At 42.6% G+C, this 18,118-nt stretch overlaps 1 protein-coding gene across 1 annotated transcript in view; it reads right to left on the bottom strand.

Annotated features, from left to right (window-relative positions):
- Positions 1-18,118, bottom strand: part of CCDC178 (coiled-coil domain containing 178) — a 310,284-nt gene that overhangs the window by 263,360 nt on the left and 28,806 nt on the right. Inside the window, exons 4-6 of the mRNA XM_065399325.1 lie at positions 14,319-14,515; positions 2,744-2,964; positions 269-411 (exon numbers count right to left, since the gene is read on the bottom strand). Coding sequence (XP_065255397.1) covers positions 269-411; positions 2,744-2,964; positions 14,319-14,515 — 561 coding nt within the window. The remainder of the gene's footprint in view (positions 1-268; positions 412-2,743; positions 2,965-14,318; positions 14,516-18,118) is intronic.

The raw sequence follows: 18,118 nt of genomic DNA, 5'->3' as shown, positions 1-18,118 counted from the left end.
CTCCAGAGTGGCCGCCCCAAGCACCTGCTTGCCAAGCTGGTGCCTGCAGCCGGCCCTGGGTACTATCAAAAGGTTCCACCATCCAAACTGCACTGGTCAGCACATTCCCAGTTTGAGAATATGCAGAGGACACTCAAACAAGAACAGAATTTAAAACGGACATTTTCTGAATGCAAATATACTGTGCTTCTATTGTCATTATACTTCTAAACTGTCAAAATATTAAAGATCATCAGAATATTTTAATAATGTTTTAAAGGGCTCTTACTGGTACTGCTTCAACACTATCTCAGCATATTTAATTTTCTCAGACATAGATTCTCTCTCCTTTTCAGCTTCTTCAGTGACTTGTTTTAAAATCTGCTGGATTCTCAGAAGTTCCCGATAAACATCATAATATAATTTTGATGCCTGAAAAAGGAAAATAAATCTTCTATAAACTGTTTTCATTATGAAATGTATATAAATATTCTAAACACAACTGTTCTCATTCAGTAATCTTCTGACTCACTTATTACTATTTGAAAGTTTGAGTGTAGTGCTTTGGAATGTCACAATATTTAGCAATAAATAAAGCATGGAATACCAAAAAAGCAGTCAGAGTAGAAGACAATGACAAAGCATGTATAGAACCGGATGATATCAAAAAGCCAGTGTTATAAAAAAATGAAAGCTCTCTTGCTAACATTTGGAAGTTATTGTGAAAAGATGGCCACTTGCATGGGAAGGCAGAGACCAATGGAGCAGAACACAAAACTTGGAAGAAGCCTCTGAGTCTGTACTCAGCAACCTTACAGAATCATTACTTAAAGGCTTCTGAGGGGCTGTACAAGCCTGACATTCACTTAAGAAACAGAGAGGCCTGAGACAATGACGGAGATTTTCAAAGGCACAAATGAGAGTTAGGCACCACATTCCCATTGACTTTCAATGGGAATTTGGTACATAGCTGCCCTCTCTGCCTTCCAAAATCTCCTCTAACAGTTAAAGAAATCAGTGATTCACATAATAGAACAAAAATAAGAGTATATTATAATCTAAAGCCCTTATTAACTGCTCAGTCTTTTTTTTTAATTTCCCAAAGAAAAAAACATATATACTCAATCTTATCTAATTATTTTTAATTAAAGAGAAAATCAAGTGCCTGCTGCAAGATCCTAAGGCAATGAGGAGGAGAAAACCAATACAATTGGTGGAACCAGTTAATCCATGCATATGAATTAGAGCACAATTTAAACCTTGAATATATATTTTTTAATATCTAATAACTTTTTAAAGAGGAAATATGTGAATGAGTTACCACAAGAAATGACCTATATTCTTATTATGCCATGTAGTGTTACCACTTCTATGATGAGATTTTGCATTATTTCATTTAGTAATGGAAAGAAAAAAATCAGTACTGGAAAAGGTACTAATTTAAAATTGCTTTGGGAAAAGTCTATTTCATGAATTGTATTTCAGATCATTTTGAAATTTTCACTGCATCAAATATATCCCAAGGCAACAACAAGAAGAATGGAAATAAAAAAATAAGTAGAAGAAAAAGTTAACAGGCTGACCTTTAATTAGCATTATTTTGAAACTACCCTATCTGCTGATATAACAAAATGTTAGTCTTAAGAATAGAACATCTACTCAACTCACAGTCACATACAACCTATGTACGTATCAATAAATATCACCCAGGCTTTATAAAATAATTTAGAAGTGAGGCGTTTGCAGGAGTACCAGTAAGTATTCAGGTATATTGTACTGTGATGATATACTTGTTAATGTTGATTTTTATTTTAAAGAAAGAAAAATGGATCAATAGCAAATTTGTTTAAGATCATCATGTTATTTGTAAAGCTTTTCATTGACATTAAAAGGTAAAATTTTCTCTTGCAAGTCCAGTGACACTAGTAATTCAGGAGTTGGGCTTCATGTTTCATGAGCTATCTGCAAGCAGCACAAAATAAATTGTAAAATTATCTGCAGAAGCTCACTAATATGAGGTCTTCTTGGAATTCTAATGCACAGGCACTTATGGCAGCTATGGAAATAGAAAAGGGCTAAACTTTTTCACGTGGATCTTTATGGAGAAAAAATATCAATACTATTCACACATCCAACAGTGCAACAACAACTAAAATTTGGAAACTGGAAAACATTGGAAGGTAACTAACTGGATAAGCTTAATGAAAAAAGAGAAAATTACTGAAACACTGACTGAAGACCAAAGCAGAATGATAGTATAAGATGTTTTGTTGAATTTTCCAGGTAAATATGTTTCCACTTTTTCTGGAACTTCATAGATTTGTTTTTAATCATATTAATACTGCAAGTACCATTAAACATCTGAGAAAGAGAGCCACAATGTCTTTAGATGTAAAATCAGTAGCCTGAATTCCTCTGTATCACATTTAAAAGAAGTAATTACAAAGGTATACTCCAAAATATTGTAATGCTAAAAATACACAATTTTTATAAACTTTTCTTTTTGGGTTACAAAATGTGAAGAATGAACACTATTAGTAAAACATGCATCTTACAAAAATTATTGATAAGGAACACTAAGGCACATTAGAACTAATGTAAGCAGAAAACTCCTGTATTCAGTGCAACTCTAAGGTTCCCATCCTTTACATGCAGTATATGGAACAGCACTTTGGCGTTGGCAACAGATGGCAATTCTAAACGTGCATGTCCCTAATTAGCAGAAAGATTTTAGTAAAAACATCCTTGCATCATTTCTATTTACCTTTCCATGTGCCAGTAATACATCCTTCATAGTGTCACCCTCAAGATTCAGTTTTTCTTCCAGCAGAGGGCTGTATTTCTTCATGAAGTCTATATCCTCCTGAATCCTTCCATTAACTGTCTCTATCTTAAGTACTTGGGCTTTTACCTGTTGGAGCTGACGATTTGCACAGTCAAAATGCCACTGTAGTTCTGAGATATCTTGAGTACAAATCTCATGTTCTGTTAAAAAAAAAAAAAAGACAAGTAGTATAAAAATATGAACATTTGAGTCACATTACACATATTTAATGAGCTTATAAAATATGTTGCTAAAATAATTGCAAACATTTTATAAACAGTTTGCTGTAAACCCTACTTTTTAAGGGTCAATAAGAGAACATGCATTACAAAACACATCACTAAAAGTTTTATTAAAGTTTCATTAAATGAAGAGCTGTTCAAAAATTATGCTTAATAATACCCAGTACATTACACTAGCAATCCAGTTTACAAGGAAGGAAAGGTGAATGAGAGGGCAGGTCCTGTTTGCCTGGAGCTCACTGCCTATTCTAAGAATTTCTGACAGTTTTGAGAGTCTATTATTGTACACTTTGGCTAAACGTTAGTTACATATGTCCTTAAATCCAACATTAGATAGATTGGGGAAAGCTATCTGACTGGTTTTCAACGTATCTACCTGTAGCAGGCAAGTAGGAGACACCACTGATTTGGTTTAGTTAACATCCTACACATATGCAAATCATATGTCACTTGAAAGCTTATTATGTCTACTTTTAGATAAAGTATGATGTGGAGCTGTCAAGTGATCTCAATACCATAGAAACAGGAATAAGCAATGTCATCATCAACAAGTTAAAAATGTAATGACCACTTTGAAATATTTGCATTCATTTTGGTTAATGTCTGTTTCAAGAGACTTGGATTTATTTGTGACTTCAAAACATCACAACAATCTAAAGGGTAAAACAAAATCTAATAATAAATTTGTACAGGTATCATTGAAACATAACAGCACTGGTGACATTTCCAGTCAACATCATCATCAATCATCATCATCTTTTCCATCATTATGATCTCTGTTAAGAATATATGGGTTACCACAGTCTCCATTGCCTTGGCACATACACAGTGTGCAGAAGAGATCGTTCTGACTACAGACACAGCTGACTGGGGAGCGACCCTTACTTATATGGGCAGAAATAAGGTCTTGTAGAAGCTCAGATGCCACTGGGCCATTGAAGAATACAGAAGTAGTTCATCATCCACATTTTCCCATCCAAGTTGCAATGGGTAAACTAGATATTGGCTTACTATGTGCAAAGACTCCACATCTTTGTTTGCCAACATTCTCTTTTGACATACTCTTAAAAACTGTCCCCACTCCTTGTTAGGCCACTTCTTTCTCTCATAGCTTTTGCATATTCACTCAGGACATGTCTTGTGAGGGCCCATCTGACAGATGCTGGTATCTTTCTTGTCAGTCCTACAATCCCACTGCTGCCCTTTGAGTCTTTGATGATCATTTTCTCTGTTCCTACAGCACCCCAAATTCCAGTGAAAGAACAAGGAGTCTGATGCACAGCAAATTTCCCAGATTCAAAGGCACTATGTACTTCTTCAGGGACATTTTACAAATTAAGATTGTAGCTTGGTATTCACCTGGCATAGCTGGGCCAATTTGCAGTAAAGAAGTATGCAAGCATGGCATGCTGTGTGTTAGGTGAAGTTTCCAATCACCCTCTTGCTCTGCATGGACATTTAAATACTTACATAAAGGAGAGGAAATGATCTCAGAACTTGAATGTAGGAGACTGGCCATACCCCCATGTCCGACATTCCACCAATAGTGGTAGCATATGCTGAGTTATAGCATACTCAAACTCTTTAATGACATGTTGTAAGAACACAGTGTCAGCCAACATTTTCCAGACAAATGCTGGATCTACACAAGTACCTCCTCCCTGCTCACACCATTTAACAAACAAATAAAGTTTCAGAGTACTTAGGGCCTCAGATACTAGAGTCAAGCCATACGGAGCATGGTTGAATTGCATTCCAGCAAGCAATACAAGCTGCATACACATCTGAGTCAACAAGTAGGTCTAGCAATCCAGTATTTCCCCTGATTTCCCAATACATGCAAAAAACAGCATAAGTTGTGAAAACCACCCAGGTGAATGACATTGGTACCAAGTTCATTTGGGAGAGTTCTTTTCACTTGCTGAGCAACAGCACATAGCTGCTGATCCATGGTCTGAACAGCATGCTGCTATTCAATAGCTGCTGACATTTCCTTAGATTTCAGCATTATAGTACAGACGATGGCCATGGCAGGTGGCTTGACATCCACAATAGATGCATATGCAACTGCTGTGTAGGTGCTCTTCTTTGTTGCAAACTTGTGGTTGAAACCAGTCCAAAATGGAATTGCCTGAGTATGAACAATATCAACATCATTTGGTATTGATAGGACATCACAAGCTAGAAGTCTTAAAAGACTCCAAGAGAGATCTTGGATAGCGTTCATTTGTAGGTGACAAGAGTTTATTTTCTCAAGTACTTTTTCATGGCAAGTCGTTTCTGGTTTTCCAAAGGCTGTGCACTGCATAAGAGACTCTGATTGCCCAGGGAGAGCAAGTGACTTTTCTTTCCCACACTTCAGTGATATTTCTTGTGATACTGGATTATTTGCAAGCTGTTCTTGAAATTCCACTCTAGCCATTGAATGGAAGGTATTCTTTCCATCAATGATCTCTTCCCAGATGTCTATATTATCATCTCCTTCATGGATGAGATTTTCACCAGCATGAAGTGGTACAATTCTATTTGGAATGAACACACCTCCTTGTCTACTTCAGACTGTCTACTTCATCATTAATGCTGCAAAGTCTGAACTATCACAGCGCATCATAGTTGATTCAGAATCCATGAAGGTCTAGTATGTCAATTAAATTGAGAGACCTAAACTCATGGTGTAGCTGTACAGCAAGGCTTATGTGCAGTGGTGTGATAAGATTGGAACTGTTAAATATCATTCACTCTGTAACTGAGAGGCACCTTCTTTGAATGTCTTCTGGTGCCACAGGACCCTCTGTTCCTTTCTGAAGGATGACACTCATCGCTGGTTGAATTATATGCTTCTTTATCAACCAAAAGACAAACTCCTGCACAAACTGAGGTACAAAGGTGGCTGACCTCTGTAAAATACAATCACCTGGCTTTGGATAACAATCTGAGGCTTTCATTTTGTCTATTTCAGACCAAAGAATTGAAGTGGCATTATACAAAACCACTACTTCATTTGAAAGCTGTTCATCAGGCTCACTGGCCAGAAGAACATCTACAAAACATTTGGATAACTTAAATTCCTGTTTCAGATTACTAGTATCTTAGATAGTATCAGCTAATGTGATTGTGCTGCACAGAACAATGGTAGATTTGCCATGGCCATGCTGTCCATGCAATGAAATTGCAGAACCATAGCGTTATTCTAATCTTGCCTGTAATTTGCTACTGGAATAGCTTCCAGTTTCTACATCTTAGGTAAATAGGGCTTTATATCTTTGTAGCAGCTTGGACAGGAGAAGAGCCTTCTTGTTGTACAAAAGATCATTGTCTCTCTCTCCAATCAGCTGGTAAAATGCTATGTCATGAGGTGACGGTAATGTTGCACTGTAACTAGATGATTTTGCTTTAAGATTCATTTTACTCAATTAGGAAGAAAAACAGGCTGCGGGATAAAATGCATCCCAAGCAATCAAGTCTTCCACCAATATTCTGTGCAAAATGTCATCAACTCTTCTTTGAAATGCTGTCTCCCTTTGATTGGTTGCTCTCTCAAATGTTTGTATTTTATGAAGCTTCTTATCTTTCTTGTCTGTTCTCAAGCAAACAATGCAACAGGATCTATCACTGGAGAATGTGCTTACTCTGGTGGCTATAGAAGAGGGAGAACATAATGATCTCAGATCAGATTCAAAGTCTGTTTTCTTTCCTACGTTCAATACAACAGTGACGTGCCAAATTCAATTTGCTTTTGTATTTCTGAAAACAACTCCAGTGATAGAGTATTGGTGGCACATCTTCTAAACTAAAAAACTCATTCAGTAGCTGCCAATACAATTCATCTCTCCTGGCTTCTGCTGCCAGCATCACAGAATTCTGTCCATCATTGGTGGCTTTTGACAATTTTGCATTCTTCTGATTTTTTTGACAAATAACACGTTTTTCAAAATGTCATGAGAGTCTCTCTCTTTGATGTAAGCGTTAAGGGGTTTGTATCCTCCATGTCTTCATATACTGTAACTTCTTTGTAGAGGTAAAACTCCAAAAATATATTGTATTGAAATATATTGAAAACTATCACCAGTTTTCATCTAGTAAAAGTATACAGACTTGTGCTAGATCAGATATAAATTAGATCTATATGTGAGTATCAAAATTGCCATTTTTGTTTAGTGAGCACTTTGACTGAAGCCCAATATGCGGCTGTGTATTGTCATCTCTAACACCACTACAGACTTGTGCATAAATGACACTGAATTAAAAAGATGGTTTCTAAAATATTTCAAAGGCTAGTACTGCATGCATAGGCAATTACAAATTAAAACTTTCTCGTAGGCAGACTAGATGCTACATTGTATGTACAAAAAGCTTGCAAATGGAGAAGCATTACATTAGGAATTCACATGTATCTACATCTACCCACTATGCCATACAAATCATGGGCACACAACCTACTGCTACTGGTGCACAATCTTCAGTATGACTGATTTGGTCAGCAAATTTCAGTTGAAAATATAGAAAACTATTATAATCACTTGTGAGATACTTTCACAATTAAGAATATGCAATGTTAAGACATTTCATGATCGTATATTGCAAAACGTTGATATCTGTCATTTTTCCCACATGCTATATAGCCTTATCATTTCTGGGGGGAAAAATACTTGCCCATGCAAAACAAATAAAAATCTTTTACTACATTGTCATTTGGTAGCTTTGACCAATAAGCACCATATTAAAGAGTTGAAATTAACTTATCAGTAAAAAATGAAGTCATAGTCATTTTGCAACATTTCTGAAACTGTGCAAAAAAAATGATACTTTCTTATTTTGGGCACCATTGTTTCACCTCACCTACAGACTTATGAAACCACTTGACAGCTCCACATCATACCTCATCTAAACGTACACAAAATGAGTTTTCAAGTTATATAAGATGTGGGTGTGTGTAGGGTGTTTACATTAAACTCCAAAAATATTGCCCTTTTTGGAGAACTGCTACATGCTTATAGTACAAAGAGCAATTCTTTTATGCAGCATGCAATCAAGCCCACATGACAAGAATAAAATGACATTTGGCAGAAGCTGGGATTGGGCAACGGGATGGATCATTCAATAAATGCCCTATTCTGTTCATTCCCTCTGAAGCATCTGGCACTGGACGCTGTTGGAAGACAGGATACTTGGCTAGATGGACCATTGGTCTGACCTAGTATGGCCATTCTCATGTTCTTCTTCTCTGTCTTCTAAGACTCTGTGATAAAATTGATCAACTCAATCTGTTGGATACTTTTACCCTTAGAATCAGCCAAAGAAGAGGAAGGATGGTTCACTGGTTATGGTGTCAGGCTGGGATTTGGGAGACCATGGTTCAATTTCCTGCTTTGCCACAGACTTCCTGTGTTACCTTGAGCAAGTCACTTAGTCTCTCTGAGCCTCAGAGCCCCATTTGTAAAATTAAAATAATAGGTCCCTATCTCACAAAAATATTCAGAAGATAAATACATTAAAAATTATGAGCTACTCACATACTGTGGCCATGGGGCCACAGGACAATAATACAAATACAAATAAATAAGTGCATAAAAAAGAGAGGTAAGCCAAAGGCAAGTGATACAGATCTCCCTAATTCACAGAATTAAAATACCTGATAAAATGTAGTCGCCATGAGGACTTTGTCTACAGTTAAAATATGTTGTAAACATTTCCCAGCAATGCTAATGCCAGTTCAGCTGCAACAATATTGGAAACAGTTTTAGCGTTAGGACACCTGGGCATACCCAGGTAAGTTAAGCCAAATAAATTAAAGTGAAATGCATTAGTTAAAGTGCATTAAACCCATGTGGATGCTCTCATTTCAGAAATAAAGTGGCATTCATTTGGTTTAGCTTAATTCACTTACGTTAAATTCACATCTTTAGTTAATTTGGCATCACTTTCTTGAGTATCCCCAAGTGGAAAAGCTCTTGGTGTGGTCACTGGCTGCTGCAGGTGTTATTAACACTATATCATTTAACCCTGCTCAGAAAAAGCCTACTCAATATGTTATTACAAAAATGTTGGTAGTAGCTGGTGCCCTGACTAGAACAGAATACCCAGTGGTACCAAACTGATGGAAGTAAACACGTTTTATCAACTGGGGGGAAAGCTTGGAAAATGTCGCTACTGTAGCAGACCTCATAGAACGCCGTGGAAGAGTCAAACAACATTTGGATTCTGCTGAGCAGGATTCCTGTAAGAAATACTGGCGTGATCAGTGAAGTCAACTGAAAGAGTTAACTCTGCTCTGTGAGACACCATGAGGGAAAAACATATGGAAAAAACCTAATGTGACTTTTAAAAAAATCAATTTTATCTCATCATCATCATCATCATTCCCATAACGGCATTGGTCGCTGGGGCACCATCATTTATGAGCAATCAACCAATTGTCTCCACCCCTAACGATTGTGTGTCAGTACTTGAGTCTCCATGAAGTCCATTCCTGTCCACTCTTTTATGTCATCAATCCATCTCTTCTTCTGTCTACCTCTTCTCCTCTTCCCTTGTACCGTCCCTTTGAGAATGATCTTGGGTAAGCCAGATGATCTTGTTACATGGCCATACCACTTCAGCTTGCGCTTCTTCATAGTCATCAGGAGGTCTTTATATGACCCAGCGCATTGGGTGATGATGTTGCAGACCTGTTCATTAGTGACGTGGTTGAAGTAGGAGATGCCCAAGATTTTACAGAAGTATCTCAACTCTACTACCTGTATTTTCTGTTCAAGTTCTGCCATAAGGGTCCATGTCTCACACGCACACAGAAAAATGGAGATGACCAATTCAGTAGCAGTTTCAGTTTTGATTCCAGGGAGATGTTCTTATGCCTCCAAATTGGCTTTAGCTTTGCCACTGCTGCTGTTGTTTGCGCAGTTCTTGCCAGAATTTCTTCCTTGGATCCTTCATCAGTGATGATTGCCCCCAAATACTTGAACTGTTTCACTGTCTCCAGCTCTTGTCCACTGACAGTGATATGTGAGCTGATCCTGTCACATTTGTTTGTCATCAGCTTGGTTTTCTCTGTAGTGATTTCCATGCCATATTTTGCGGAGGTTTCATCCAATCGTTTCACAAGGTTGGCAAGTTCATCTTCACTGCCTGCCAAGCCGTCAATATCATCAGCGAACCAAAGATTTGAGATTGTTCGCCCCCCAGTGCTGACTGTGCATATGTGATCTTCTAAGGCATCAGTCATTATGCGCTCCAAGTAGATGTTGAACAGTGTGGGCGAAAGAAGGCAGCCTTGCTGGACTCCAACAGTGATGCAAAACTACTCTCTTATTGTGCCATTAACGAGAACTGCACTGCTGGCCTTGACTTACAGTTGTTTAATGGTAAGAATAAGCTTACGACCAACACTGCACTTCTTCATGGTTGCCCAGAGAGCTTCATGCCATGCTCTGTCAAACGCCTTCTTGAAGTCAATAAAGACATGGTAGATGTCCTGCTGGTGTTGTAAGTACTTCTCACATAGAACATGAAGATTGAAAATCTGTTCTGTGATACTTCTTCCAGCACGAAAGCCAGCCTGTTTTTCAGCGATGATAGTCTCCACTTGTAGCTTCGATCTTTTCAATATGACTTTCAACATCACTTTGCTGGGATGACTAAATAAACTTATGGTCCTGTAATTTTGACACAATTTCAGATTGCCTTTCTTTGGCAGAGTGATGATTAGTGACTGTCCACGTGGAGGGCCACTCATCTAGTCTAGGACAAACACTAAAATGTCTTAATTATACCATTATATCATGGCATCAATAAAGAGCAGAATTAAAGTTGTTTGAGTGCCTTAACTGTGCATTTCTATACCTCAACATGTTTGCATTTCTTAAGTGTACACTTATATCACACAGTAAGCTGGCCATTTAAGAGTATGCAGTTATTCCTGCAAAGGGAGGACAAATGAAGAGTACAGCTCAGAATTCAAAGATTCCAAGGCCAGAAGGAATCATTGTGATTATCCAGTCTGACCTCCAGTATAACACAGACCATAGAATTTCCCCAAAATTATTCCTTTTGAACTAGAGACTTTCTTTTGATTTATTCCGTAAAAGGGGTGGACTTTGGGGGCTTAACCAGTGGGTTAAGTCAACTGCAGTGAACTGACAGTGCTTGGAGCCAGGAGAGCTGGGAATCAGCGAATGACTGAACACAAGTGAAATTTAGGAAGATGCAGAGGAAGATGCAGGGTCTCATGCCAGGTTCAGAGAGACCGCGCTACACTTTAACTATGAAATTCCTGGGTTTGTAATGCTTGAGATAGTTACAACATCCCTGTAATGTTTTTTACCCTGAAGTTACAGATATGTACTCTCCTGCTTAACTCCACTTTAGCATAGTTTTTACATTTGAATAAATACCACCACCCATAATGATGGCAATGACAATACAAGTTAATACAAGGAAAGAATCTCATCAGCTGGTTTTGCTGATGTAACTCAAGGGAGTGGAGTTTCAGAGTTTTCTCACATTAGAATCCCATGCTGATTTAAAAAAAAAAAAAATATATATATATATATATATATCACTGCATCTATTAACAAAACTGAAAATGTGTTAATTATATTCCACGTTCCAAACATTTCATATTCCTAATCAAAGTGCAGAAGAGTATACTGAAATTAATATGTCCATATGGCAATACATGAATATGATTTAAAGTATCACTGCAGCTGTTGACTGAGAAAGTAACCCTTTTAGTAACTATAATCCTGAAACATTGTATTGAAGAATTAAAATCCTTAGTTATCAGTCTCCCCATTCTTGCAATTCTTCCTTGATAAACTGGTGTTTCAGTTGTAGCATGAATTTCTCCCTAAAGTAGTTTCAGATCACTCTATGAATGAATTGTGAGGCTGATGACCTTCTACCCAAATACCTCCTCTTTCCTCAAAATATGTTTGTAAAAGTACCATTATATTTTTCTTGCCTGACATATTGCCCCTCAAAAGGACAAAGGCACTCGCTGGAAACGGATAAGGCCCGAACACAGAGTCTCCTGTTTCCAAAGCCACTATCAGTCATTATCTAACGACAATTAAAATTCAGACTGATTATCAATGATAGGTTAGGAAAGACAAAAAAGCATCAGACAGTGAGTAGGTAAATTATCAACATACCACTTTTTTGTTTAAGTTTAATAAGTTACTGTCACACAAAGGCAAAATAAAGAGTTAAACTTAATTGTATTAAAACTCATCCCAAATAAAGATGCAGGAATAATAATCATTTTCAAATCATAAAAACAACTTAAAAGAAAAAAAATACAGAAAAACTATTATAAAATTAACAGTTTTGGTTTAAGATAAGGCTTCATACACAAATTTTCTCTGAAAACAGTGCCTACTTGTGACTTTTTATTCTTATACTCGGAGAGTTTTCTTTCCAAAATCTTGTTTTCTTTTTTAACTTTTAAACTGCTGTCACGGTTAAAAAGAAGTTACAACAAAGGTACTATAATACATGAAATGGTTCACCTTTAATTCACAAAATAAATGTAAATAGGGAATTTTGAGTATAATTAACAATAAAATATTGCAATATTTTTGATGACTATGGTGGGGTGTTGTGTTTTTTTGTTTACAGCAGAGACAATGAGGAATATCAACAGGCTTCTTCAGTACCAGCGGCGGCTCCAGGCACCAACGCTCCAAGCGCGTGCCTGGGGCGGCAAGCTGCGGGGGGTGCCCTGCCGGTCCCTGTGAGGACAGCAGTCAGGCAGCCTTCGGCGGCATGCCTGCGGGAGGTCCGCTGGTCCCGGGGATTCGGCGGCAATTCGGTGGCAGGTACGCCGAATCTGCGGGACCGCCCGCAGGCACGCCGCCGAAGGCTGCCTGCCTGCCGTGCTTGAGGTGGCAAAAAAGCTAGAGCCGCCCCTGCTCAGTACACATACTTCCTAAACCTACGACCACCTTCTAGATCAGACGTAGGCAAACTACGGCACACGGGCCACATCCAGCCCGCGGGACCGTCCTGCCCGGCCCCTGAGTTCCCAGCTGGGGAGCCTAGTCCCCGGCCCCTCCTCTGCTGTCCCACCTCCCCTGCAGCCACGCCACGGCGCAGGCCCCGCTCCGCCCCACCGCTCCTGCTGGGCAGCGTGGGGAGCGCAGCTGGCTCTGGCCGGGTGTCGCGGCTGCGAGCTCCTGCTGCTGGTAGGGGGGCGGTGAGCGGGTGGGTTGGGTAAGGGAGTAGGGGGTACTGGGGGGCACTCAGTGAGGAGGGGGCAGTTGGATGGGGCAGAGGTTCTGGGTGGGCGGTCAGTGGATGGGGAACAGGGAGGGTTGGGAGTGGGAGTCCCGGGGGGCCTGTCAGGGGGCGGGGATGTGGATAGGGGTCGGGAGGGCAGTCAGGGGACAAGGAGCAGGGGGGTGGGGTTGAATAAGGGGGTGGGATCCCATGGGGCAGTTAGAAGCGGGGGGGTCCTGGGAGGGGGTGGTCAGGGGACGAGGAGCAGAGGGCGGTTGGATAGGGGGTGGGAGTCCTGGGGTGGCTGTCAAGGGGCGGGGGGGTGGATAGGGATCGGGGTAGTAAGGGGACAGGGAGCAGGGGGGTTGGATAGGGGGCGGGGGTCCCGGGAGGGGTCGGTCAGGGGACAAGGAGCAAGGGTGGTTGGATGGTTTGGGAGTTCTGAGGGGGACAGTCAGGGGGCAGGAAGTGGGAGGGGGCGGAGGCCAGGCTGTTTGGGGAGGCACAGCTTTCCCTACTCGGCCCTCCATACAGTTGCGCAACCCCAATGTGGCTCTCAGGCCAAAAAGTTTGCCCACCCCTGTTCTAGATATTTGAGTACCAAAGACCAAAATCATTTATTCCAACCTCCTATAATATACAGAACAGCTTCTACTAAATATTAATAAGTTCTTTATTCAAGTATTTCTACATTTTAATTATTCCTAAAACCAATTTTTTTACTTTAGTCTAATTTTATGTTTTTGCTCCTAGTTCACATTCCCTGCATAACCCTGAATAATTCTTTCCTCTTCCCAATGTTCAGTCTACAAATATCTCAAAGGAATGTTTTGTGCACACTTATGCTATTTCCTAAATAAATGCTCAATTGTTCCATCGTATGTTCAATTTTTTTCTGCATAATTGTTTAAGTAAACCAAATTCCTAACCATAAGTCAATAGTTTACTGTAGTGGCAGAAGAGCTAATGTGACTCCAATCTAACGGTCCTTGATTATTCTCTCCCTCATAATAGGCAGACTACAACTTAATGAAAACTGTTAGTTTTAATCACAATACCTTTTTGTACAGCTATAGGGAATTGTTGAAGCCTCCAAATTGACATGCAATCAATTTTCATTACAAGCTTTTTCTTTCGCTGTTTTTCCCGCTTCAAAGCTTCTTCAGCCTCTTTACGTTCAACTTCTAGTCGCTTAATCAGCTCAATGACCTCTGATAACACCGCTTCTGTTTCCTGCTTTAAGATTATAGTCCTGCTGTTTTAAAATACATTTTTAAAAGTTACATATAAAAAAAACGGTTACTCACCTTCACGTAACTGCTGTTCTTCGAGATGTGTTGTTCATGTCCATTCCAAGCAGGTGTGTGCGCGCCGCGTGCACGCCAGCCGGAAGATTTTACTATAGCAGCGTCCGTAGGGTCGGCTTCGGCGCCCCCTGGAGTGGCGCCTTCATGGCGCTGTATATAGGAGCCAGCCGACCCTCCACCCCCTCAGTTCCTTCTTGCCAACACTCCGACAGAGGGGCAGTAGGGCGGGTATTGGAATGGACATGAACAACACATCTTGAAGAACAACAGTTACGAGAAGGTAACCGTTTTTTCTTCTTCGAGTGATTGTTCATGTCCATTCCAAGCAGGTGACTCACAAGCCCGAACCTAGGCGGTGGGGTCAGAGGTCACTGCAGACTGGAGTACTGCGTTGCCAAAGGCAGCATCATCTCTGGCCTGGTGCGTGATGGCATAGTGCGCTGTAAAGGTGTGGATTGAGGACCAGGTGGCCGCTCTGCAATTTTCCTGCGTCGGGACCTGGGCCAGGAATGCAGCGGAAGAGGCCTGCGCTCTTGTGGAGTGGGCCGTGATAGGCGGGGCTGGTATATTGGCCCGACTGTAGCACTCCCGGATGCAGGTTCTGATCCAAGCCGAGATTCGCTGTGACGAGACTGGGAGCCCTTTCATCCTGTGGGCCATGGCGACAAAAAGTTGGGTTGATTTCCTGAAGGATCTTGTCCTTTCGATATAGAACGCGAGAGCCCTGCGAACGTCCAGGGAATGCAGCCTACGCTCCTTCGCAGAGGAGTGAGGTTTCGGATAAAACACCGGGAGAAAAATGTCTTGACCCATGTGAAATGGGGAAACCACCTTACGGAGGAACGCTGGGTGCGGCCTGAGTTGGACCTTTCCTTGTGGAAGACGGTGTATGGAGGTTCAGATGTTAGAGCTCTGAGTTCCGACACTCTCCGGGCTGATGTGATAGCCACCAAGAACGCGACCTTATATGAAAGATATAACAGCGAGCACGAAGCCAGAGGCTCGAAGGGGGGGCCTGTGAGGACGGACAGGACTAAATTGAGGTCCCAAGCAGGGATGGGTTGATGAATGTGCGGGAACAACCTGTCAAGGCCCCTGAGGAAGCGACCAATGAGTGGGTTTGCAAACACTGAGGTACCCCCCGCTCCAGGGTGGAACGCCGAGATGGCAGCAAGGTGTACTCGAACCGAAGAGAGAGTCAGTCCCAGGTGTCTGAGATATAGTAAATAGTCCAGGATAAGAGGGATTGGGGCGAGCAAGGGAGCATGACCCCGTTGTGTGGCCCAAAGCAAAAAGCGCTTCCACTTGGCCAAGTACGTGGTCCTTGTTGAAGGCTTCCTGCTGCCAAGAAGGACCTGCCTGACCTGATGAGAGCATTGCATCTCCACGGGGTTTAGCCATGGAGCATCCAGGCTGTAAGGTGGAGTGACTCCAGGTTCGGGTGAAGGAGGCTACCGCGATCCTGTGTGATCAAGTCTGGTAGTAGGGGCAACCTGAGGGGCACCCGCATAGACATGTGCAGGAGAGACGGGTACCATTGCTGGCGCGGCCACGCAGGCGCTATCAGGATAAGCCGAGCGTGATCTCTGCGGGCCTTGAGGATTACTCTGTGAACCATAGGAATCGGGGGAAAGGCGTAAAATAGCCCGTCTGCCCAAGAGAGGAGAAAGGCATCTGTTAGAGACCCCGGACTGCGTCCCATGAGGGAGCAGAATTGACGACACTTCCTGTTCTTGCTGGAGGCAAACAGGTCCACCTGGGGATGACCCCAGAGCCGGAAAATTGAGAGTACTATATCCCAGCGGATAGACCACTCGTGACCCTGGAACGAGTGGCTGAGGGCGTCCGCAAGCCCGTTGTGCGTCCCCGGGAGGTAGGACGCTGTCAGGTGAATTACGTTCTGTACGCAAAAGTCCCATCATGCGAGGGCCTCCTGGCACAGGGGAGAGGAGCGAGCACCACCCTGTTTGTTGATATAGAACATCGTTGGAGTGTTGTCCGTGAGGACAGAAACGCAACTGCCTGCCAGCTGGGATTTGAAGGCTATGCATGCGAGGCGCACCGCTCGTAATTCCCTGACATTGATGTGCAACAAAAGATCCTCTCGTGACCAAAGGCCTTGGGTTCTGAGGCCGCCCAGATGTGCACCCCATCCCTGATCCGATGTGTCCGTTACCAGGGATAGGGAGGGCTTGGGGTCGAGGAAAGGCACTCCCGCGCAGACCTCCCGCGGGTCGAGCCACCATTGAAGGGAATCCAACACCGGCCGAGGTAACGTCACCACTGATTCTAGGGAGTCCCTGACTGGCCGATAAACCCCTGCCAACCAGGACTGGAGTGGGCGCAGTCTGAGTCTGGCGTGTCTCACCACATAGGTACATGCCGCCATGTGCCCTAGTAATTTGAGGCAATTTCTTGCAGTGGTGGTCGGGTAACGTTGGAGGCCGAGAATAATGTTGGACATAATCCGGAATCTGGCCTCTGGGAGATATGCCCTGGCGTGTGTCGAGTCCAGAACTGCCCCTATGAATTCGATTTTTTGGGTTGGAGATAGTGTGGACTTGGCCTCGTTGAGTAAGAGGCCGAGCTCGAGGAAGGTCTGCCTGGTAAAGACCACCTGAGCCTCCACCTGCGCCTTGGTCCTGCCCTTGATGAGCCAATGGTTCAGGTAGGGAAACACCTGAATCCCCTGCCTGCGCAGGAAGGCTGCCACGACTGCCATGCACTTCGTGAAGACCCTTGGGGCTGCTGACAGACCAAAGGGCAGAACCGTAAATTGTAGATGAGCATTGCCCACGAGAAACCTGAGGTAACACCTGTGCTGAGGGATTATCGCAATGTGAAAGTATGCGTCCTTTAAGTTGAGGGCAGCATACCAGTCTCCTGGATCCATGGAAGGAATGATGGAGGACAGGGAGACCATGCGGAACTTGAGCTTCTTTACAAACTTGTTGAGACGCCGCAAGTCCAGAATAGGTCTGAGGCCCCCTTTCGCTTTCGGTATTAGGAAATAGCGAGAATAGAAGCCCCTGCCCCGTAGCTCCTGAGGAACCTCCTCTACTGCCCCTGATGCGAGGAAGGACTGAACTTCTTGAAGTAGAAGTTGCTCGTGAGAGGGGTACCTGAAGAGGGACGGGGAGGGGGGCTGGTGGGGCGGGAGGGAGGAGAACTGGATAGAATATCCCCTCTCTACCGTGCGAAGCACCCAAGCGTCCGATGTGATCCAGGCCCACGCACGATAGAAGGGGGACAGACGTGACAAGAAGGTAAGGTTGGATGGATCCAGGGTTCTGACTGGGAGGTCGTCCTCGACCAAGCCATCAAAATGGTGGTCTAGGCCCCTGTGTAGGCCTTGGTTGGGCAGATGACTGGCCGAAGGACTGCTGTTGTTGCCTCCTCCTGCCCGTCCTTGCCCTTCTGTGCAAGGCATCCCCTCGATTTTGAGGCTGGTAAGGCCGTGGGGCCTGTGGTGGCCTGAACTGCCTACGCTGGGTGTCCGGGATGTGTAGGCCTAATGAACGGAGGGTGGTCCGTGAATCCTTTAGGCTATG

This window comes from Emys orbicularis, chromosome 2 (genome assembly GCF_028017835.1).
Source record: "Emys orbicularis isolate rEmyOrb1 chromosome 2, rEmyOrb1.hap1, whole genome shotgun sequence".
In the NCBI taxonomy this organism is placed as follows: Eukaryota; Metazoa; Chordata; order Testudines; family Emydidae; genus Emys; species Emys orbicularis.
The sequence above is the reverse complement of the archived record's forward strand: the minus strand, read 5'-3'. Positions and strand labels throughout refer to the sequence as shown.